Here is a 25,345-nt window from a genome sequence, read left to right on the forward strand (position 1 = left end):
AATCAGTCTTTCTATATTGTAAAGTGCCAAGAGCTCTGGCAGTGTCAGTATCCTTCATGATTTCTTGTAACGATTCATCTATGTGTTTTCCAAATAAAATGTCACCATCAAATGGCATGTCCAAAATCTTCGTTTGGACCTCTGAGCGAAAGATGGTGGATTTCAACCAACCCTGTCGTCTATGGGTTGCTGCTCCAGCAAGTTGACGAAAATCCAAGGAGGCTAGAAATGTCAATAATCTCTGAAGCAGCCCTTTCCCCTTCAAAAAGTATTTTCTTTGCTTTCTGTTTCTTGTCCTCAGGCATGTATTCGAGGTTAGGAGAAATATCGGACCATAATTGGCGGTCATATCTGCCTAGAATCGCCAAAGAGTTTGTGGCTAAAACCGACATACCAGCCATGGTGGTAAAGCGTTTACCAATATCAAGGCGTCTCCCATCCTTATCTGGCGGCGCCGATATAGGAATGGACGGATTTCGTGATTTCTGCTGGGACGCCTGCAAAATAACTGAATCTGGACTTGGGTGTCCAGATAGGCAAACAGGAGCATCATCCGGCGCTTTACACTTTTTTTTTTTTTTTTTTTTTTTTTTTTTTTTTTTTTTAAATCGATTCTAGGGAAAATTGCAGGAATCGAAAATGGAGTTCATTATTTTCGTTCCTTCATCCCAGATATGATCGATTATAGGGATTTAACAAACTGATTTCCTACTCTGGTCCTTAAAATCGTAAAGGAAACACTGTTTTCTTCACAGACACAGGAAAATGAAACCTGGTTGCTGCCCTTTCCATAACTGCGTGAAAGCCTCCAATATCCTCCAGAGGGGAATCAACTGCCTGAGGAACTGGCAAGGATGGTGTAGGAATTAAATACTCATCCCATTCATCCAAATGTGTAGGCACCACCTCCTGAGGCACCATGATAGGGGCAGGAGGACTAGCAACCTGCAAAACAGTAGGCTTAGTAGGTTAATCTGAAACCAGCGCTGGCGGGAAGCGTGTATTATAATCCCTCAACATAGCAGTCAAATCTTGCATTAAAGCTATAGGCATTTGTACCATAGGTTCCTGTTGAAATGTCTCCGGTGGGCCTCGCCGAAATTCACAAGGTTCATAATATTCTTCATCCTCATCATCCTCCTGATATTTAATCCGGAGTTGGGACTGATTACGAGCTGGGCTAAAAAGCCCATCATCAACGGATTCCTCCAGATAGTGGCTAGGAGGTAAAGGTGAGATATGAGAAACGTCCTGGTAATAGTGTCTTAAAGATGGGAATGAAGACGATAATTTTGAAGCCAAAACTGGCGTAATCTGCAAAGATGCAGGTCTTTTGCGCTTCAGCGCCGACGAGATATACATGGATGGAGAGCCAGAATCAGTGGAAATAGCCATAATAGACTATACCGTCGACCTTGTAATCATAGAGGTCCTCTACGGAAAAACCATAGTCGACGATGTGGTCGTTGACGTCGAAGTGGCTGCCGTCGTCGACGGTGAGCTCGTCGACGGAAGTTGTATAGTCGTTGACGGTGGGCTCATCGACTGGAGTTGTTTTGTCGTCGATGTCAAAAGAGTCAACGGCATAGGTCCAATCAACTACGAAGAAGGCGTAGACGAGATTGGTATCATCAATGGCAATGAAATAATAGTCGACAATGAGATTTTCTTAGCCGACGTCAAAGAATCACTCACCCTCTGAGGAGATTTCATCGTCGATGGAGCTTTTTTCAACGTCGACGAGGTCTTGACAGGCTTAGAAAGAGATTTCTGTTGTTTTGAGGCAGTTTTCAGTGAACTCTTCGATTTTTCTCCAGTTTTCACCTCTAAAGAGAATGAAAGCTTCTCTTTTTTAGAGGAAGAGTGACCAGTCTCGGAATGAGATTTCTCCAGGGTCTTACTCCGTCTCTCAGGGGGATCATCAGATCTAACCCTCTTCTTGGCCTGAGGGGTGGACGCCTGAGAACTTACACTGCCATCATCTCCAGAAACATCATCTGATGTAGCTTTCAATGTTTCCAGCCAAACCAACAGTCTTCCTTCTCTGTCCTTCAAAGTCTTGGCAGGAAAAGTTCTACAAATCCTGCAGTCTTTAACCTTGTGTGCTGGATAAAGACAGTAAATACATTCTTTATGTGGATCCTCAAAATGTAATCTCTTCTTCCCACATGAAGAGCAAGGCAAAAATAGGCTTTTCTTTGAAGAGTCCGACATCTCTACTCACAAAGGTCAGCCAAAGGTAAAGAAAATTGAGCAGAGCTCAGGGAGACTCCCTGTCACACGACGTGCGGTAGAAAATCTGAGGGTTTGACTCTCTGTGGAAAGTTCTAAGAGAGTGCTGCAGCCTGATTGGTTCTTTTTGCAAAAGGACTAAGATAGGCTAATGTAGTGACTTTGCTGTCCATAGTAGCCTATTGTGTAATATTAATATGACTATGATGTATATGTTTTATTGTACCGCGAGACTCCCACCTCGTCGGCGGGGATGATTCTAAGCATGTGAATCTATGAAAGATACCCGAATACTGGATAAACTGTAGCTCACATTTATGCCTGGGTTCAGAAGGTGGGCCCTTTAACCTCATGAGGACTAGGTTAAGATTCCACACCGGGGAAGGTGGAAGTCTTGGTGGTATGACTCTTAAGTTCTTCCATGAAAAGCTTTGATTACGGGCACTCTGAAAAGCGATAAAGGTTGCCTATTTTGTAGATAAGTAGCTATCGCAGCGAGATGTAGTCGGACTGCTGCAAGTGTAACAGGTAACAAATGAAGTTTTGTACTGAAGCATCAAGGAGGATTGATGTTATTATTGCCATAGATAAAAAATGTCTCCATTTAGCTGCATAACAGGCTCTTGTAGTAGGCCTTCTGGCCTCTATGATGATGTTCATACAGTCCGATGGGAGATGTAGATAACTAAACTCTATGTCTTCAGGAGCCAGGTCGCAAGGTTCAGTTGTTTGGGATATGGGTGTCTGATTCCTCCATGGCTATGTGTGAGGAGACTGGATGTGAAGTATAGCTTTTGATGTGGAACCAGAGATAGCTCCAACAGGGTGGTGAACCACGGCTGACAGGCCCATATGGGAGCTACTAGAATCAGTGGGAGGGAAGTTTGCCTGAGTTTCCGAACCACTCATGGAATGAGTGGAAGAAATGGAAAAGTGTATGCAAATATCCCTTACCGGTTCATCCATAGAGCATTGCCTTTGGAGAGCGGGAGTGGGTACCTGGAGACGAAGTTTGGGCATTTTGGTGTGGGGCAAACCGACCTATTTGAGGGACTCCCCAACTTTGAAAGTATGTTATTAGAACCTGAGGGTGTAGTTCCCATTCGTGTATTTGCGGTCTCTGCCTGCTGAGGAGATGGGCAATCTGATAGTTCACTCTTGGGGGTGGTCCGCTAGGAGATAGATTTTGAGGTGAATGGCCAACCTCCAAATGTCTTGAGCCAAGTGTGACAGTTGGAGAGCGTGTGTCCCCCGTTTTTGTATGCAATACATAGCTGTCATGTTGTTGGTACGAACTAAGACAGCTTTGCCAACCAGGTGAGTCTAAAATGCTTGGAGTGCTAGAAAGACTGCTAGCAGCTGTAGATGGTTTATGTGGAGAGATTTTTGCTGTTGACTCCACAGGCTTTGCACTGTATGATGATGATGAAGAAGAGGAGCCCCTCCGCCAATGAGGGACGCTCTACTGTTAGCATTGTCTGTGGAACAGGATCTATGAAGGACCGTCCTTTTGATACATTTTGTGTTCCACCACTGCAGAGAGTGATGAGTATGGCCGCTTACCAACACTAGATTGGTTAAAAGACCCTGCGATTGGTTCTACTGACTCGCTAGGCATTCCTGTAGGGGACGAATGTGAAGCCTGGCCAGGAGAACGATCATGAAGCAAGAAGCCATTATACCCAGTAGTTGCATATACACCCGAGCTGGAAGCGAGTGATTGGATTGAAACTGGAGAACTAGAGCCTGAATGTTGCAAATACTAGCTGCAGTGGGAAAGGCCAGAGCTTTTTGAGTTTCTAAAAGTTGATCCTAGGTAGTTTTGAGTGTTGGAAGGTTGGAGATGTGATTTCAACACATGGACTGTGAACCCCAGTTGGTGCAGTAACTGGAATGTCTTGGGAATGTGTTGGACACATTTTGGATACGTACTGGCTTTGATGACCCAGTCGTCCAAGTATGGGAAGACATGAATGTGTTGCCTCCTCAGGTGAGAAGCGACTAGTGCCAGACACTTTGTGAAGACTCTGGGAGCAGTGGTGACTCCGAAAGGGAGTACCTTCTACTGGTCATGTTGGATCGCTACCACAAATCGGAGACATTTGCGATGAGCTGGATGTATTGGAATATGAAAATTACTTGTTGAAGTGTTACCATGTGAAAATGATCTGACTGGATGTAAAGATTTAGTTCTTTGAGTTCCAAGATTCGTCTGAGAGAACCGTTCTTCTTGGGTATCAGAAAGTAAAAGGAGTATACGCTCAAAACGTGGTATTGTAGTGGTACGGGCTCTATAGCCCCTTTTAGAAGGAGAGACCGAACCTCTTGTTTGAGGAGGTGTAGGTGATCTGGTGATAGTTTATGGGACCATGGAGGAATGCTTGGAGGATTGTTGAACTCCAGGCACTAACCAGAACAGATAATTTCCAGTACCAATTTGTCTGTAATTATGGACTGCCAGACAGCTAGGAAATGTGCCAGACGCCCCCTGACAGATGTTAAATGGTCGGAGGGGAGTGAAGGCAAGAAACTGTGTGGTATTGGAGTGGGAGGCACATGTATTTGAGCCTCTACCTTTGTCATGTTTGCCTCTGTAACCCCCTCTGAAGTAACACTTAGAAGCAGAGGGTTGATTGCTGCCTTTATACGTGGTTGGAGTATCTGAGGAGGTATTCTTGGATCCTCTGCAGTAGAAGGACGCTTAAAGGAACCACTTCCTGGTGTTCATTGAAGTGCTCCCATAGATTAGGCCACTTCTGTGTCCGTCGCACAAGTTACTACTTGTGTAACGATATATCTGTAAGAGACATTAGTTAGTATTAGATTCCTTACCTTAGAATATCCCCAGGCGTCAGACTGGATCCGGAAATTTTTGCGTAGCAGTACCCTTGCGCGTCGGTAGGCGTCGTCTGCGGCTCCGCGTCCGTCGTCGGCGTCGTGGGCGCCGTGATGACGTCGTCGGAGTACTTAGACGCCGCCTCCGCGTGCTGACGTCAGTTCTTAGACACAGCTTTTCCGCGCCAGAAACGCAGAGCCATGTTAAAAACCAACACTGGTGCCATTGAAACTAGGGCCCTGAAGGGGACAACCCTAACCCTAGATATTGGTTCGCAGAACGGGGAGGATGGGTGGGTCGGTAAGGAATCTAATACTAACTAATGTCTCTTACAGATATATCGTTACACAAGTAGTAACTTGTGCATCTGAAAGAGACACGTTAGTATTAGATTCCTTACCTTAGAATAGATACCCCAGCAATACCAACCCCGGCGGTGGGTCTGTGAACCAATACTTACACCAGAAAGTCCTGGAGGACGGAACGGCCAAAGAAGCCATCCCTCCGGACTTGGCTGTCCAGGCAGTAGTGTCTTGCAAACGTGTGCAGCGATGCCCACGTAGCTGCCTGACAGATGTCTTGTAAGGGCACACCCCTGCCCAGGGCAGTGGTAGTCGCCGTGGCTCGGGTAGAATGAGCCCGCAATCCAGCAGGGGGCTCCTTCCTAGCCAAAGAGTAGCATGCCTGGATACACAAGATGATCCACCGGGAGATGGTCCTCTTGTGCACCGCTTTCCCCTTCTTAGCGCCCACGTAACCAACAAAGAATTGGTCATCCACCCGGAATTGGCGTGTGCGATCCAGATAAAACGAGAGCGCACGTTTTGGGTCCAGACGATGGAGCCGCTCTTCCTCTTTAGAGGGATGCGGAGGCGGAAAGAAGGTAGGCAAGGTGATAGACTTCCCAATGTGGAAGGCCGTGACAACCTTGGGCAGGAAAGATGGTTTGGTACGAAGCACCACTTTGTCCGGATGGACAGAAAGGAAAGGTGGAGTACAAGAAAGAGCCTGGAGCTCACTCACTCTCCTGGCAGAGGTGATGGCAACCAGGAAAGCAGTCTTCAGAGTCAGAAGGCGAAGAGGGCAATTGTGAAGTGGCTCAAAGGGAGCGCACATCAGAAAAGTTAGAACCAGGTTCAAGTCCCACTGAGGCATCACAAACTGAACAGGGGGAAATGTGTGAGTGATGCCTTTAAGAAATCTGTTCACAATAGGGGACTTGAACAAAGAAGGCTGATCAGGTAGCCTGAGAAAGGCTGAAAGGGTAGAAAGGTAGCCCTTGATAGTGCCCAGAGCAGAGCCCTGCTGGGCAAGAGAAAGAAGGAAGAGCAGAACCTCTGAAAGAGGGGCAGCAAGAGGATCCACAGCCTTTGCTGTGCACCATGCCACAAATCTGTTCCACCTGCAGGCGTATACCGACTTTGTGGAGGGACGCCTGGCTGCCAGAATGACGTTACAGACTTCAGGAGGCAAGTCAAATGGCCTCAACTGTCGCCGCTCAATCTCCAAGCATGGAGGTGGAGACTGGACAGGTTCGGGTGGAGGACCGTCCCCTGCTGCTGCGACAGAAGGTCCTCCTGAAGAGGCAGACGAACCGGGGGATCGACTGACATACTGAGTAGCTCGGGATACCAGTACCTTCAAGCCCAGTCCGGAGCCACAAGGATGACTTGGGCCCGGTCGCGCCTGATCTTCAGCACTCTGGGCAGAAGTGGTATAAGCGGAAAGGCGTACAACAGACCGCAACTCCACTCGCGACGAAAAGCGTCTCCGAGCGAGTGCTGCCTTGGAAATTCCAACGAGCAAAACTGATGACATTGCGCGTTCTCTTCGGTGGCGAATAGATCTAACCAAGGCTCTCCCCATTGCTGAAAGAGGCCTTGCGCCACTTCCGAGTTCAGACGCCATTCGTGATCCATCATGCACCGACGGCTGAGCTCGTCCGCCCTGGCGTTCAGAGAACCCGCCAGGTGTTGAGCCACCAGGGTCACGCCCTGGCGTTCCAGCCATTGCCAAAGGCGAAGAGCCTCTTGACAAAGGATCCACGACCCCACACCGCCTTGTTTGTTGCAGTACCACATGGCGGTGGTGTTGTCCGTGAACACCTGCACTACACTACCCCAGACAGAGGGGAGGAATGCCTTCAGTGCCAGACGAATCGCCCTGAGCTCCAACAGGTTGATGTGGAGCCGGGACTCCGCTGGAGACCAGAGGCCTCTGATCTCCGCCTCTCCAAAGTGGCCTCCCCAGCCCTGGAGGGACGCGTCCGTCACAACTACGTGCTCCGGTTGGGGTAGGGAGAGGGATCTGCCGCTGACCCAATCGCGGTCCGTAAGCCACCACTGCAGCTGTCTCGCAGTGCCCTCCGAGATCAGGACATGGTCGGATAGGTTGCCCTGATGCTGGGCCCACTGAAACTTCAGGTCCCACTGCAGAGCCCGCATCCGCCACCTGGCCTGATGCACCAGCAGGATGCAGGAGGCCATCAGCCCCAGAAGCCGCAGCGTCAACCTGACCGAAACCCGGGATAACGGCTGAAAGATGGGAATCAGAGCCTGAATATCCCGGACCCGCTGCTCGGGTGGAGAAACCCGAAACTGCGCCGAGTCTAGAACCGCTCCGATGAAGAGGAGCTTCTGAGAGGGGCACAGGTGTGACTTTGGCACATTGATCGAGAACCCCAGCTGATGCAGGAGGTCTGCCGTAGTCTGGAGGTGGCTGACGACTGTCAGGGGCGAGCCCGCCTTCAACAGCCAGTCGTCGAGGTAGGGGAAGACTGAAATCCCCAACCTGCGCAGATGAGCTGCGACCACTGCCATCACCTTTGTGAACACCCGTGGGGCGCTGGTAAGACCGAAGGGGAGCACGGTAAACTGAAAGTGCTCGTGGCCAACCGTGAACCGCAGGTAGCGCCGGTGGGCCGGCAGGACGGGGATGTGGAAATAAGCGTCCTGCAAGTCCAACGCCACCATCCAGTCTCCTGGATCCAGGGCAGCTAAGACCTGAGCCAGTGTCAGCATCTTGAACTTCTCCTTCCGGAGGAAGCCGTTGACGTTCCGTAGGTCCAAGATAGGGCGCAGGCCCCCTTTGCCCTTTTTGGGTACCAGAAAGTAGTGGGAGTAGCAACCACACCCTACTTCTGGCCCAGGAACGCGCTCGATGGCCCCTTTGGCCAAGAGGGCCGTAACTTCCTCCTGCAGAAGTCGCAAGTGATCCCCCGATACACGGTGGTTCTGCGGTGGCATGGTTGGAGGAGTCGCCTCGAAGGGGAGGGAGTAGCCCCTTCGGACGATCTGCAGCACCCACCTGTCCGACGTGACAGTGCGCCAGTGGAGGTGGTGATGGCGAACCCTGCCCCCCACTGGCGTCACATGGGCCTGAAAGCACGGACTAGGAGGGTTTTGAGGCGGATGCTGCGGGGGAAGGTGTGGACTGACCTCGCCGCTGCCCACGACCGCCCGGACGGCGGTTCCTCACGGCCGCCACCGTGTTGGGTATTGCCCTGCGGCGCGTGGCTGGCGGCACGTGCGGGCGCACCCCTTCCGTGGCCACGAAAGGAGTGATAGGCAGCCGGTTGCTGGCGTTGGCCCGAGAGGCCTAAGGACTTGGCCGTAGCCCTGGAGTCCTTAAAACGCTCAAGCGCATGGTCTGCCTTGTCGCCAAAGAGGCGACGGCCATCGAACGGCATGTCCATGAGCGTGCTCTGGACATCTGCCGAGAAGTTGGCGGATCTCAGCCAGGCGTGGCGTCTGACCGCCACCGTCGTTGCCATCGCTCTACCCAGCGAGTCAGTGGTATCCAGCCCACACCGGATGGAATACTTGGCTGCATCCCGGCCCTCCACAAGGGCTTGGCCGAGTTTGGCCCGTACCTCCAACGGACACTCTGGCAGCACCTCCGCGACCTTATCCCACACAGAGTGGGTGTAACGTCCCAAGAGGCAGGCGGTGTTGGAAGACCGCAGGCCCAAACTAATGGATGAGAAGATCTTTTTCCCATACTGGTCATACCTCTTGGATTCCCGATCCGGCGGGGCCGACGGGAATGCGGTTTGGGAATTGGAGGCCTGGATAACCAGGCTCTCGGGGGTAGGGTGGGAGGACAGAAAACATGGGTCGCCCGGGGCGAGGCGGTGGCGTCTGGCCACGTTCCTATCTACGGGCGAACCCGTAGCGGGCTTGGACCAAGTGCCCAGAAGAACGTCAGTCAAGGCCTTATTAAAGGGCAGCAGAGGCTCGGCAGAGCTTGACTGCGGTTTAAGGACCTCAGTGAGGAGGTTAGTCCTCACGGCCGCGACGGGGAGCTCAAGGTTTAAGGCCTTGGCAGCCCTCTTCAGCACCACACTATATGTTGCCCCCTCCTCCGAAGCCACGGTAGGAGGGGAGACAAACCCAGGGTCTGGAGAGGTGTCCAGGCCACTGGCCTCCCCAAGGTCTTCTGTCCATTCCACATGAGACTGACACTCCCTGGTCAGAGGGTCCTCAGACCCCTCCCAGTCCTCTCCTTCACCCATCTCCAGAAATTCAGGGTCCTCAACCAATGGGGCCTGTTCATAAAAGTGAAATTCACCCAACGGCGTCTGGAGCGGCGCCCAACGGGGCCGCCCCGACGGCCGAACAGGAACGGAAGTAGAACCGGGGTCGGCGCCGCCCGAGGACGGCGCCGGAGGCGACACCTGAGGGTCCGACGCCGGGGAGGTCGTCAGATCCACCGGCGACGAACCAGATCCCGAAGGAGGACCAGCGGCGTCCTGCGGCGCCGGGCCCGAAGGCACCGGCGGCGTCGGAACAACTGGACCCCTCGGCGCCGGGCCCGAAGGCGCCGGCGGCGTCGGGATAACAGGGGCCTGCGGCGCCGGGCCCGAAGGCATCGGCGGCGTCGGGGCCGGAGCCGCCGACCCGCTTGGGCTCCCAGACGGGTCCGCTGGGCCCGGAGGCGCCGCGGAGCCCGTCGGAGGAGAGAGTTTCCTCATGGCCATGAGGAAGCGCTCGACCTCCTCCGGCGTCGCGTCGAGTCCAGGGACCGTAGGGTATGGGGCTGGACGGGGCGCCCGCGACTCCGACGGAGCCGCGTGGGCGGTGTCACCCGAACCCCCGGCCGCATCGCGCGAGCGTCGGGGGGAGTCCGAGGAGCGATGACGCCGCTTGGACTTCTTGTGCCGCTTACCTGACGACGAGTTCGACCCGGAGGAGTGCGGCCTACTCTCGGAGCGGTGGAGGCTCCGGGCCCGCGACCTGTCCCTCGACCTCCCATGGGATCGGGACCTCTCGCGGCGCGGGACCGACTGCCGGAGTTCGAGTCGCCTACGGGACCGCTCCCGCCTGGCTTTCGAAGAGAGGGCCCGGCAGTCGGAGCAGGCCTTGTCGTCGTGGTCGACGCCCAAACACGACAAACACACGCGGTGAGGATCCGTGACCGACATCAGCCGGTCGCAATCGTCGCAATGCTTGAAGCCGGGCATCCCTATCGGCACCGTTTCGGAGTCGAGAGACTCGAAATAGTAATCAAAATGCACCAATGATGAAGCATGACATCCTTCGTCCTCCTCGGAGCCGTACTCTGAGATGGAGTCTAGTTCTTCCTCCGCTCCCATGGAGTCCCCAGCCTCTTGTTCCGAATCTTCTCCAAAGAGGTCCGGAATAGAACTTGTGTGTTGGCTCTGCATGTCGCAACGTCGAGCCCGGCGGTTGAGAAGCACATTTTTCGACCGGGAAGCCTTACATGCGTCGCAGTCCTGTTCTCTGTGCTACAGAGGTGAGCACAGGTTGCACCCTTCGTTTGAGTCAGTACACGGAAACTTGGCGTGGCACCGAGGCACGAATTTAAATGGACTCCGTTCCATCGACTGAGGCGGACCGATGCGGACCCTACACTAAATGTCAGTCGTATGCAAAGCATGTGATCTACACCTCACAAGCCTCGAACAGTTTTTTCTCTAGACTTACTCCTTAAGCAGGACTGCTTGAAGCATCACTTTCAGCCGCTCTCCATAAACAGACTGACATAAAAGGACTACAATCTAGCAAAACCAACTTTCAAAGACAAAACCAGGCGAAAAGACTTTCCATAGCCCATCTAAACAGTAAGTGAAAGCACTAAATTTTCCAATATCCATTTGCCCAGAAAGTAACCTCACTTCTTGCCTTCTCCTTATTCTCACCAACTTCTCTGGGTGGCTCACCGCCCAGACCACTGGCGGCTCCTCCGCAAGGGCGGAGTAGTGTCGCCTCACTGCCTGGCTCAGAGCTAGCAAATGTAAAATTACACTATGTTCTTGCATCGTTTTATGTTGCATTTGCTGGATCTTAGCCAGCAGTTTAGGGAGGGATGGGGCCTAGCCATGGCAGGGGGAGTGGAAGAGGAGTGCTATGTGCATTCCACTCCCCAAGTGTGCATACGTGTTTTGGCCGGCCATCTGAGGACGACCAACAGACACATTCACTCAAAGGATTTCTCCATCCCAGCTGCAAGGAGCAGCCTGGCTGAAGAAACCCCCACAGACTCCTTGGTCTGACCAGGGTGTCTTTCTTGCTCGCTCAGACCAATCCCCACACTGCTCTTCAGCACAGCGTTTGGATGGAGTCTGGGGGTCCCAGGGGCTGCTTGGACCCAGCAAGAGGAGTGGTGGCGAACGAGACGCTGGAGGCAGCCAGCGGCAAAAAGGTACGTTTAAAAAAAATAATATATTTCACCCACCCCCTGCGCACGTGACCCTTGATCTCCACAGCAGCCCTCTCTAGTGTCTAAGCAACTCCTCTCGCAGTCCTAGGCGACCCACAACAGGTGACCCACTCTGCTGCGAATTTAGCATCCACCTCGCCCCCTGAATGAGTCCACAAAAAGGTTATAGGACCGGTTGTTCCTTCCACGGACGGCGTGAATCTCTGCCGCCATCTTTTGAGCCACCTGCTTAGTTGGGCGGATGAGATACTAAGAACCTGTATCAGTCAGATCTTAGCACTTTGTGCACGGTTTGTTGGGGCTTGCACTCCTTCAGGACCTGGTGCCCGCCATATTGTCCAGGCCTCAGAAGCACTCGAAGGGTCCATAGACAACTCACTCTAGTTCCTGGTTCCTGATTTTCCAGGGCAGACCAGTCAGATAATCTGTCAGCACCACCGATGGAGCAGACTGGCAGGCCTCGGTTTTCCGCAATCCTATCAGCTGATCATGCACTTCTCTCTCACCGTCCCCTTGGCTACTCTGTTCACACAGTATGGGGCAGAGCTGAAAACTCCTCCTGGCATCTTTGTGCTCCGACAGCTGTGTGCTGGGGCTTATGGCCTACTCACCCTCATTGTCATGGCGTCTGCCATATTGCTTGGCATACGTCTCACCATTCCAAAGTCTCCTCTGCTGCAGCAGGGGGCCATGTGGGTAAGCAGTCTTGGGCCCACTTTGGTTCTCTTTTAGTTTTATATTTTACACATTTTTGTACATTTAATTTTAGGCCTGTTAACTTTGACATATTTTATTTTCACTACATGATTATAAGCAATGCTGTTGTTTTTATAAAGCCTTTCTTGCTATACAATCTGTACTCTTCGTTCAAGGCTTGGAACATAGAACGAGATATCCTAGTACATGCATTGTCTGCTCTGAGACAGCTTCTAGCATCTACACACATCACTGCACCAGAACTGTATCACTAACACAGTGGTTTTATTATGTAAAAGTGCACTATCCCTAAGAGGGTCAGAGGGGGCACTCCAGCCACAATGGTCCTGGGACAAATGTTGGGTTCGACATGCACCTCTGCCAATCCTGATCTTCCATGCATATCCTGCAGTTGACAATCCAACTCCAGACCAAGTCAGTCAGGTATTGGGGTCTCAGGCTAGCTGAAGAGATTGGGCAGAGGGTAAAACCACTAAGCTCTCAGAATAGGGGTACGTTCGGTAGGAATATAGAGGTATAGAAATCAGACTGTCATGGTTATGCTGTTTATTCTTTTCACCATGTTCACAATGCTGGTCTCTATGCTTTGCTTTATCTGCTAATAATCACAGCTCATTCTTTCTATGTAAGACTACGATTGTTTCAATATAGGCACTGAAAATCAGATTCATATTCTTCCTGTGTATTACCAGGAGCATCCATGAATAAGCAACGAAAAGGGTAAGATTTGTTTCCACTATTCCCCTGGGGATAAGTGTGTTATGTTCGAGATTGCCAAAATCACCTGTTACTCCAGAAGATTTAAGGGTTCGGGTGAGGCACTGTGAGCTAAACTGGGATTAGGCCAACAGTTTCTGATGATGTAGTCCCTGCATTCGGCAATACTGTTATTAGGTCCAAAAATTTCTACTGGGAACTATATGACAGACACTCAGTCTCACTTCTCACCTCTAGGCCTCCCGACCAGGTCCCCCTGTTCTGGATGCTCCTTGGCCAGACCAAGGAGGCACAGATTCTCCTGTGGCAGGTGCAGGGATGAGAAATAATGCATCTGCTAACATCTTACCTCATCAAAAGTGTCAACAGCTGTTTAGTCAACATGTATTCTCTTGAATGTTGTCTATCCCATGCTAACAGCATCATTGTATACTGCCTCACTCATGTATTCTGCTTTGTTATACATACTGTTTATCAAGCTATATGCAGTACGGTTCTTCAGTATGACATTTAGAAATGTCTTGCTGCTCATGTCCGCAATTAATACATTGGAGATAATTCTTGGAGACATGTGCATGTACCTCTTGGTGTGTTCATGGACGAAATGAGAATATAGTTAATCATGTCCTGCTCATTAGATTGATAGCTTCATAATCATGTTAATCTTAACCCTGTCGCTATTGAATGACAAAACTAGCTTGCTAAATTGCATAATTTCAAGAACATGATAATGCTTTAGGACACCTATCATAGATGTTTTTCTAAAAGGTCCAGTACTTAAGGTCTTAGTGACCCCCACCCACGCCCTTGCTTCAGACTCTTTACAGTATATTTGTTTTAAGTAGCCATTCAATGTTGTGTTTTCTGTAAACTGTTCAAATATATTTCCCGACAAATTTACATTTTTTGGTACTGCCAGCTAATCTTTCTCTGCAGACTAAGCAAGCAAATGTAGAAGACATTTACTAATATAACAATTAGGATACAACCTTTTATTCATTTCAATTGCTTAAACAGTAACATCAAAATATTGTGTTCATAAGTAATTGCAAATTTAGAAACAAACCAATTTGAAATGTCTAGTGTAAGAAATCGCCTTTGATAAAGCTACATAATATTTCAGTCTACTCACTTCAGTCTACGAGGTTCAAGCAACGTTAGTAAAACCTGTATTCCATTTACAAGCACAGATTCATTTGCCTCTCCATCAAACATGTTGTTAAGTAGTTGTCCAATTACCTCTTGCCTGAGTAAAGGGGAAAAAAAGGAAGTAAACAAACTGGTTGAAGAACCCAAGGATACATTTCTGGAACAAATAAGCATCAAAACAAATGTGCATGTATGAACAGTAAGTTCTGCGCAACAGTGTTGGGGCTCAGCATGCAAAAGTTGTCTGCTGCAAATATGGACCAGGAAATCCACTAAATGTTCCTAGAAGTAAAAATCAAGATTAGTCCTTTCATGTTATGAACTAGGATATTTTTATGACAAAGTAGGAGCACTGTCTAACAAATGCATGCCTTGTTACTTTAACAGGTAACATTTTCATTTCAGTGGTATTCGGCGAGAGTAATTCTGCTATATACTTATGCAATTCAAACATGCAAGAAAGCCCCCAAGAGTGAATGTACGTGTGTCTTACTTCCAAAGGCACCTTTCAACAAGCATTTGCAATGAACAGATCTAGTATTTGTGAGAGTTAGAGCTATTGGCATTGTAAATTACATTGTCTTTTAGCCATGTGTTTTGGTTTGGAGTGGATGTATGTGGTGTAGAGTGGAAATATGTGGGCTGGATTGGAACTGCTTGTTGTGTATTTGTGTGTGGCGGAATTATGTGGTGTGGAGTGGATTTGTATAGTGGAATTACGTGGCATGGTGTGCAGTGGAATTATGTGGATAGTAATTATATGGCATTGAGTTTACTGGAATTATGTGCAGTGGGATTGTGTAGAAGAAGCAACAACAATTGACCTCCCCCAATCGGCTCGGATGCCGGTTTCCCAAGTACCGACGGACAGAGCGGTGCTTCCCCTTTTCCTGAGCCGTGGCCAGGTGGGGTGAGGTCTGTACCTCCTACGAGTCTGTGTTTCACACGACTAGAGGAGTGAAGAAACGATGTGGACACCTAGTGGATTCAGGTGATCTATGTAATCGTTTCATTTTGTGTTAGTTTTGAGCACCTGTTTGTATAATTTATCACTTTGTTGCAGTAGCTATCAGTTTATTTGGTCCTGAAGAAAGCAATGACATAATGTGTCGACAATTGCTGAAACATGTTGACCCTATAGTACACCTTGGCAGTCAATAATTTGGTGACTGTCACGGACTACTTTTTAACGTTGGAAGAGTGGGTAGCATCAGAATAAATATTGTTTCAGTACCCCCTCATCCAATTTATGACACTTTTTTCTTATTTTATACACACCTTTTTTGCACTGCGACATCAGTCCCCCCCCCCCTTTTTGTGCTAACATCCTCACAATCGAGTAGCAAGACCATAGTAAGATCTGGTTGACCGGTTGAGGGCTCTTTCTCACCATCTGGGCCCTCCTCCGTGAAAACTAATGGCACTCCTAATGGTGGTCTTGATGGAATCCCAAATGATGAAGGGCGGTTCCGAGTGGTGACTGATGGGCATCCTTGCCTGACTACTATGTGGGTTTGTCGAAGGGATGACCCTAGATAGATACACACATGGTAGGGACATTTAGGTTTTCCTGTTAGTTTACATCTTGCGTACACACTAGTTTTTCTTAATTAGACCCTCTAATATTTTTGTATAGTTCAGTGGGATTGTGTGTCATGGAGTGTAATTATGTGGAATGGTATTTTGTGGAGTGGTATGTAGTGGAGTTTAATTCTGTTGTGTGCTGCTGAATTTTGTGGCATGATGGGGAATTCAGTGGTATGGATTGTATATATGTGGTGTGTTGTGCAACTGTGTGGTTGAGTTCAATTATGTGGTTTGTGTATACAATTCTGTGGCGTGGAAGGTATGGTTTCTTACCTGTAACTCCAGTTCTCTCATAGGGGTATTTCCATGATCGTCATAAACTAAGAATAGTCCCGCCCGCCTGCGGAGACCCTGGAGGGCTTTTTCCAATATATCTTCTTAAGTGCTGAAGTTCGGCACTTAAGAAAGTCATAATGCAGCCTATATGATTATGCTACAGTGGTCAAAATTCTTCATTTTGAAGGCGTAAAAGGAGAACATCTAAGGAAATATGCGCCTAATGCACGAATAACTTTGTAAGGTTACAGTAAAAATTCTTCAAACCCTTTTGCTATGAGAGAGCTGTATGAAGCGAAGGGCAATCTAACCCATAGGCTGCCATTATATGTAAAGAAAAAGGAGAATGTCTTTAAGAACTGTGTGACCTCCAATATCCCATCATGCTCAGCCAGAGGCAGTTACCTCCGTTTTTTTAGAAGGCTGTACTAAATGAATAATAGCGGAGCATGAAAGTGTCTGTCCACTCCACCAGGGAGGATGTAGGGTGGCTTATGACTATCATGGAAATACACCTATGAGAGAACTGGTGTTACAGGTAAGAAAATATAGCTTCTCTGTTAGGGGATTTCCATTTATAGGCCTAAGCGCTGGACGGAGTAGCAGGCCATGAAGCTGTGGAGCAGACAGAAACCAGCGTTAGATAAGATGTTAAGCAAATATTTCTGAGGTACAACTGTCCCACTTGAACCTCTGCTTTAGCATCTGTGTCAAGGCAGTAGTGTCTAGTGAATGTGTGAACTGATCCACATGAGAAGCTTTGAAGATGTCGGACAAGGGAATATTTCTCATCAAGGCAGTCATGGCTGCCTTGCCTCTAGTGGAGTGTGCTTTGAGTTTACCAGAAAGAGATTTATTAGCTAGCTGATAACAGCATAGTACGCAAGAGACAATCCACGTGGAAACGGATTGTTGCGATTGCCGAATAGATTTGTTTTTTATCTAGGTATAACTATAACACTCCCTTTACATCCAGAGATTGAAGGGCTCTCTCAGCTGGAGAAGGAGAATATGGATTTTGAAAGAAAGTGGGTAAAGAGATAGTTTGCTTACGTGAAAGTCCAAGACAACTTTAGGCAGGAAGCTGGGATGGGTCCGCAACACTAGTTTGGAAGAGTGGAAGATGGTGTAAGGCTCATGACCACCTGTATCTCACTAACTCAGGCGGTACTCTGACGGTCTTTCCTCCAACGAACCACCAGCATCTGAATAGAGCAGTGGACTGCCTAGTAGGCGGACAGGTCAGGCCTTGAAAAATCTACTCGTCCACTCGCAATTGCGAGTAAAGTTTTTATCAAGTAGAGCTATTTTTAGCTCCTACTAGTCCCAACTGGCAAGTGAATTTAGGCTGGAAAGGAGCAGATGTTCTGTTCATTTAGAAAGTGAATGAGCCATAAAGAGGTCATGAAATCTTGTTTTTATCTTGATACATTTGCTCTCTGTTTAAGGAAAGAGGTCAAATGTCAGCTAGTATTAACGAATTGCTGCTTGAAAATTAGGTTTATTTTTAGGTCGAGCCTGGGCAGCGCATGCGCTGCTATGCAAACCATGCTGTATTAGAGTATGCACTTGAAGCTCCGCCCACTCTCCGCCCATATTTTTAATTGACTTGTGTCTTTGTCCTTTGTAAATGCTGGCTTCAGATTCATTAATAGGCTTGTTAAGCCCTCCTTCGTACCACCTTGTCTTCATTTGTACCCTCCCATAGCGACTGACCGTTTTACTTCGCTTGTTACTCGGTACATCTTCTTTAGTCTGCAAGCTCTATTTTCTTTAATGAGTTTCTCCTAGTGCAGGCACGACATGCTTTCCTGCAACAATTGAAGAAATAAACTGTGCAAGAATGCTTTCCATCACTACGCAGGGCTCTTCCCTCAACTCTTACATAGGTGAGAACATTTTAGCTCTGGCAGCCACTTGTACGTTCATAAATACAAATTGTGCGCCGTGTCTGGATTCCATCTCGATGGTGTCAAGATAGATCGTGCCTGTTTCCGTGGAGTGCAGCCAAGCAGCACTGCGAAAAATAACCTGGCACCAACCAAGTTTGTTTTCAGTTGCTGGGGTTTCTAGAACAGCCGCCGCAAGGTCCCAGCCCTGGAGAAGGTCCGCTTTTGGTTTTTTTAAATGGAATCTCTTAAAATTGGCGTGCACGGTTTCCCGGTCAGTGGGCAGACAGTGGGTCTGGCAAACTGTCTTTTTCGAAGCGGCGCTGCAGTTAACTGTCCGTAAAATTAAACCTTTTATCTGAAGCGACAGAAGACATCTCTCGGTCCTCGACTTGGTATTTCCACGAAACGGGAAAGAGGTGACGAGGACAGTAGAAGGAGGTGGTTTTGGCCAGAAACTATTTGTAACATGAGCATTCCTCAAGTGATTTTTGCAGAAGTGAGCATCAATGCTTAATTTGTGCCAGTGGTTGCACTAATTTTTGCGACTAAGATTGCATTTTATCATCGTATTTTGACCAAGAGAAATACAAACAAGCATTGGCATAACCAACAGGTCTCGCCTTTGGGACCTTACAAATGCTTAGGCAGATCTATTGGCTTTGCTAATTGTGAGGCGGAGATACGCCAGGACTGCATGACGGAAGGTGCCGACTCGCTGCATAGACCGGATGAAGTGCGCGGTCTAGGGTCGGCAGGGAAGGATTAAGAGGATATCCCTGTGTGTTTCTTCAGAAGAGAGCATAGTCATGCTATTGTGGTTACCTCCTCTCCCCAATGTCCCATACCCCAACACTAATGTTTAAGCTAAACGTGAAACTACAGTCTGTGAAAGAACTAGAAATCAGGGATGAAGGGCTGAGGCAAGACAGTGAGAGTTAAGGAAGGGCACTGAATGGACAGCAGAGGAAAGAAGATAAAAGTTAGGGAAGAAGGGCTCAGGCAATACAACAAGCCTCCCAGCAAACCTTCAAAAAGTTGTTTAACTTCTCTATTCCATCCCGTGGCAGCTGCCCCAGGCCAACATAAAAAAAATAAACCAAATACAAGCTGTCCAAAGAGCTTAAAATGCGGATGAGAGTTGGACCACTTTTTAGGTCATCACTGCCTAGGACAATGGGAGGGGCACCCCATGAAGTGGCTGGACAATTTAGGGCCGACTGTTGTGGGGGGGAATGGAGAAAGGATTATTTTACCCACCTTGGGCATAGGGCATATGCCATGGGGGCTTTCCTCACTTTCTTTATAAACCATCTTTAGTTTCTTCCACGTGTATATTTCAAAGGAAGACAGCTGAGCCCTCTACCTGGGGCACGAAGGGATGCGTAGCACGAAAGTTTATTTCAATTGTTAATGCACCTACTTCCTAATAAGCAAGCAGTTAAATTCAGTAATACAGTTGAAACTGACGTATTTTGTTTATGGTGTGCACGTAAGTCTTATCTCGCTCCTGCAACGGCGTGCATCCGTTTATTAGTTGGTTTATGACTCAGTTTCCCCCAAAATAATGACTCTACTGTAAGAACGCTGGGTAGTGTTAATAGGCAGTGAGATTCATTGGGTGGGCCAGACCGGTGCTATTGCGCAGCACTTGACTATCCCAGTACCTCATCATTACTGTCAGGAAATACTCATAGAAAGCAGCATAATTTTGAGCCTGTGGGGCAGCCTGTACTTAAGCAGAGTAACAAGCGTCATTTGTCGCTTGTAAATCAACCAGAGAATGGACCATCACAGGCGCTGCGGGTGGGACAGTGCCGAAGCCACTGCCTCGGAGAATTACAGAGTTTGTGTTCAATTACAGTACCAAACCCCGTTACCTGCATACACGACGTTTCTGTCCACTCGTAAGGATTCGTCACCCACCACCTGCACCTTCCGTGACCCCGCTTGAGACAGACGTTCCTGCAACTCCCGCACATGCCGGCTTTTCTCACTGAAGGGAATCTGCACACCCCCATGAGCGCCATGGTGTCCTTAGCATCACACCAGAGAGCACGCGCACCAAATTTTATCACTCAGAATCACAACAAGTATGGGTGCCTTTGCAAGAGGATGTGCTGGCTCTTCCTTTCGAGGCTCCTAAAGGCTCTTCGCAAGCTCCCCTGGACTTGGAAGTTAAATCTATCTAGGTTATCCGAACAGCAGCTATAACAAATAGGGTAACATTTTAAATATTATGCCTCTCTCGAAACATGCTTATGGAAACTTTCCTTTACAAAGTCTTGGATGTTCTGAACGGTGTGAGCAGGTTTTCACGTATTCTTATCATAGTTTTGGAATCCGATGAAGATGTATTTATGTATTTATTTATGCATTTTACTAAAGAGCAAAGTAAATGACCTAAGGAAGATTTTTAGCATGGAAGTCGGTGCAAGTTGCATCTACTTCTTAGTACTCGTGGTGAAAGATACATGTTAACTAGTTACAGATGCATCCAAGTTTATAAAATATGAAAAGGTGGCTTAAAAGTGGCGTGAATAAGGTGATACAACAAGCGCGCCTCGCGCTCACAAGTGGGGGGAGTGCGGCCGAAAGCAGGGACGCACAGAGTGTCCCTTGCCGGAGCGAGCGTGATAATTGCTACCATATGACGCCGTTCGCTCCCACAAGGGAATCGCCAAACATGCACACATTGCCATTCAAAGCAATGCAACGCGTGCACGTTTTTGCCGGCAAAGCTGTTCCAATTCCTAAAGGTCTTTTTCCCATGTAGCGCCTGCGCGCTGCATAGGTGAGACCTAAAAAGAGCAAAAAAGGAGAAAGAGAAACATTGGCATAATGGAGAACGAGTGCTTACAAAAAAGAACTTGATATACTAAGATAAAAAAAGAAGACTTGCACGGTATGTATTTAGAGCACAGGAGGTTCTTTGTATTTTGGCACCCTGACATTTGGCAAAACTGACACTGGCAAAAGGCTCCTACGAAAATCTTTGAGCCCTTACCGTTTTTCAAACTAAGCACATGATCTGTTCCAATGCAGAGCTATTATGTAAAATAAATGCTTCAGTAAAATAACCGATTCGGAGAAATGGAAAATTGAGTGTTTCATTTATCTACAGAAACGGTATAGCAATGTCTTTTCAAAAAGAACTTGCCTTTTGAAACATTGGCTGCATGGGGGGCGGGGGGGGGCAGTGATGCAAGCTTCTCTCACAGGCAACGACGTACATTAAGGGCAGTAGCATTACACAAACACACCTGGCACAGAACTGCATATGCAATTGCCCCTTCAACATGGCAGGTTCATAAAATTGATAAATTGTTACAAACATGCAAGCTAACTTTACCCTCACGACATACAGAACACAGAAATCAGTAGTGCAAGATTTACGATAGTTATTTAGCTAAGGGAGACTGTCATTAGAAATTAGCATCCACTGAAGCATCTCTATCGATACTCATAAAACAGGCCTACCAGCATCTCTGGAAGTTAAACAACACTAGCAATGTATGCATCAAAGTGTCCTTTCTACATATATACACAGGACCAATGTTGCCAGACCCCTTTCTGGGAGATAATGAGGGGGCACTCAGAAAATGGGAGCTATGGATGCCCAGTTGCTGAGACTGAGGTCCTTTTTAGGTCAAGCCTAGGCAGCCCATGCACTGCTCTGCAAGGCTCTTTGCCCATATTTTTCATTAGCTTGTGTCATTGTCCTTTGTAAATTCTGGCTTCTAATTTGTTAATAGGCATGTTAGTCCCTCCTTAGTACCACCTTGTCTTAATTTGTAACCTCCCGTGAGGACTGGCCCATTTACTTTGGTTGTTACACGGTACGTCTTATTTAGTCTGTAAGCACTATTTTCTTTCATGAGTTTCTCCTACTGCAGGCACGGCATGCCTTACTGCAACATTCAGCGCGCCATTGGGTGCTTTTACGTTTCAAGCAACCAAGGACTATGGCGGAAGCTCCTCTGAAATGAAATAGTTCTCACATTTACAAGTGTTTGTGCTATTGGAATTGTAAATGACAATGCCTTTTAATTTTTGTGTTAGTTATCAAAACTGATCAAATAAAAGGCATTGTCATTTTCAATAACAAACTCACAAATGCGACGCCTATTGCATTGCAAATGCTTGTTCTCTCTTACTAGAGAGAGAGGTTTTTCACAAGTTAGCTTTCTAAAGATGTCAGTTATTTTTCTCTAACACATAACCTTTAAATAAATAGCCTGTAAATTCTTACAAATATTTTAAAATATGTCAGGAATTACAAAAGCACATCTTTTTGTAATTAAGAAGTGTAACGCAAACAAAGAGATGAATAGGAGCAAAACAAACCAAAACTCTTTACTTGGTGATGTGCAAATTACACATTTGTAGAAGCTCTATTTCCAAACCTTGTTTGTACACTATGTAGTTTTACCAGTAAATCTGCATGTCAGTGGGAAAGTTTGCGGCCATTTCAATGTAAAATCTGCTGATTGCAAATGACACTGTGCCACCACTACATGCTTTAGTTATGTATTTGTTGATAGTTATAGTTTTTAAACATGATTTCAGAAGGATTCCTGCCCCCTCCCTGATGAAAATGCTGTTAATGAACTAAGAGGCAAGTCGGGGGTCATGTGTATCCTATATGTGGATAGATTTGTATTGTATTTGGAAAGAAGGTTTAGTCTATTAAAGCGAACAAAATAGTTTTTTTTACAGCAGACATACTGAACTCGCATATTTGAAGGTCATATGTGCTAATGAAGAAAATGGCAGCTCAAAAATTTGCCCACGAACACATAATTTGAAACTAGCTTATGGGTCAAGAGCATAATAGATCAAGTATATTCTTTAAGTCACAAGACCTGCAGGTCTAGTAACAATTTTATGATTTTTCGAGGCCTTTATGTGCTGATTTTATAGCCACAAAGAATGCAGTTTTTCAAGTGAGATGTTGAAGTACTACCTTATGTATAGTCTCAAAAGGAGGTGGCATGAGATGTGAAAGCACCACGTTAAGTTCCCATGGTGGAAAGGGGCGTTTAATAGGAGGAAAAACCTTCTCTAACTCTTCCAGGAAATCGTTGATAATTGGAACCCTAAAGAAAAAAGTTTGTGAAGGACTGTCCTGTATGCCGTATGTGCTGCCAGGTGGACTTTGATGGAAGAAAATTGCAGTCAGATTTAGCCACAAATTTGGGAGAATGACATCCTCCTGGGAAGATGTAGGGTCTATCTGCCAGGATGAAAAATCTCCTCCATTTGAAGGACTACGCAGATCGCGTGGATGGACACTATCTCGTTTAGAATATCTAAACAGTCCTGAGGTAGGTTCAGATGGCCATACTGCACTCACTCAGGAGCCAACCTCAAGGAGAGTTTGCGGTGTAATAGTTCTCCAAACTTCGTGTGAAGATCTGGCCTGCATCGCAGCCTGAGATGTGGACGGAGTGATGGGTAAAGGAGGTCTGGGAACCACAATTGCGATCATCTTGGATGCAAGCTTGCACAGGACTGCAGGGAATCAGAGAAATTGGTGGAAAAGCAAAGAAATGTATTGGACCAGGTGATCTATAGGGCACCCATTCGTGGTTTTCATCGAGAACCCTGCTGAGTGTGTCTGCTTGGGCATTCTGAACATCTGGTAGGTGAATAGCTATATTCTTCGGATTCCTGGCGAGGAGCCAGTGCCAAACTGTCTGAGCTTCTAGTGACAGGGCTCTGGACCCTGTTCCCCCTGCTTGTTCAGGTAGTACATGGTGGTTGTAGGGTGTTAGTTGTAAAAGACAGATGGAATGCCTTGAGTGCCAGGTGAACTGCACATAGTTTGAGGAGGTTGATGTGATATGTCCTCTCCTTCGAAGACCTTACGCCTTGTATCTGCAGGTGACTAATGTGGGCTTCCCGCACGAGCAGAGAGACATCAGTCAAGATGATCTGTGCTGGGTCATGGTGGTAAAAAGGCATTCTGTGCAAGATATTGATCAGGAAACCCCACCACTGGAGTGACCTGATGGAATGAATGGATAGGGTGATCTGTCCTCCCAGGTCTCTGGTAAGTGGTCCCACTGATCCTCCATACACTATCGAAGAGGGCGCATGTAGAGGCGAGCGTTTGGCGTCAGAAAGATGCCGGAGGCTATCGAGCCGAGGAGTGAGGAGACTATGCGGGCAGGTGGATAGTACATCCCTTTGAGGGTGTAACATCTCTGGAGAATGGATACACATCATTCCTCCAAAGGAAATACCCTTACATGCAGTGTGTCAATGGTAGCTCCTAAGTAGGGCAACTTCTGGACTGGTGTTCATGTCCACTTGTTAAAATTGAGATAAAGACCCAACTGGTGGAGAAGATCGCAAGTCCACTTTAAATGCAATTGAGCTACTGGGAAGGTGGACGCTTTGATAAGCCAGTCCTCCAGGTAAGGATAGCCAAAGATTCTGTGTTTTCAAAGAAGATATATTGCCACCAGAGCCATGCATTTGGAAAACATCCTGGGTGCTGACTCGAGACCAAAGGGTGGGACAGCGAATTGGTTGTGGTTTTGCCGGCCAACGAATCTGAGAAATTTCCGAAGTTTCTTTGCAATGAGAATATGAAAACAGGGATTGTGGAGGGGGATGGAGCAAAGCCAGTCTCCCTGGTAAAGCTGAGGGTATATTTGGTATAAAGCCAGCATACTGAACTTTTCCATACGAATCCATTTGTTTGAGATTCTGAGGTTGAGAAATGGCCTGATCTCTTGTTTGCCCTTCTTCAGCATGATGAAGCACCTAGAGTAAATACCCTTTCCCCGTTGACTTTGGGGGACAGATTCCACCGCTTTCTTGTGACACAGTGTTGACTTACTCCTTTAGAAAGGCAAGGTGGGATGTGGATGACTTTGGTGGACTGGACGGTGGTGGGGCAGTAAATCTGACAATATTCAAGACCCAGGCTTCTGTTATGCGTTGCCACTCTGCCAGGTAATTTGAAAAGCTTCCCACCCCTAGCGGAGTGAGTAACGGAAGTGGGGGAAGAAAGGATTCAGAGTTTTGATGCAGTTGGTTGTGGGGCCCCCTTGGTTAACTTGTTCATCACCTCTGCTGCTTGTGTGGAGGATGTTTGGACCTTTGGTACTGTTGCGATCTCCCGGTATGCCATGGAGGGGTTTGAAAACTCTGAAGCGAAGAGACGTGGTAGGGCTGGTACGAAGTGTGCAGGTCTTTTGATTTCTAAAGCCCTACAACTTTCAAAGTATCCATATCGGTCATCTTCCTT

The 25,345-nt window shown here is 47.7% G+C and overlaps 1 protein-coding gene across 11 annotated transcripts in view; it reads right to left on the minus strand.

The window, feature by feature from the left end:
- PPP6R1 (protein phosphatase 6 regulatory subunit 1) overlaps window positions 1-25,345 on the minus strand; it is a 1,126,148-nt gene that overhangs the window by 847,091 nt on the left and 253,712 nt on the right. For all 11 annotated transcript variants that reach the window (XM_078655037.1, XM_078655034.1, XM_078655036.1 and 8 more), the window contains exon 7: window positions 14,316-14,429. In XM_078655037.1, the coding sequence (XP_078511163.1) occupies window positions 14,316-14,429 (114 nt within the window). The remainder of the gene's footprint in view (window positions 1-14,315; window positions 14,430-25,345) is intronic.

This window comes from Lissotriton helveticus, chromosome 7 (assembly GCF_964261635.1).
Source record: "Lissotriton helveticus chromosome 7, aLisHel1.1, whole genome shotgun sequence".
NCBI classification, from domain to species: Eukaryota; Metazoa; Chordata; class Amphibia; order Caudata; family Salamandridae; genus Lissotriton; species Lissotriton helveticus.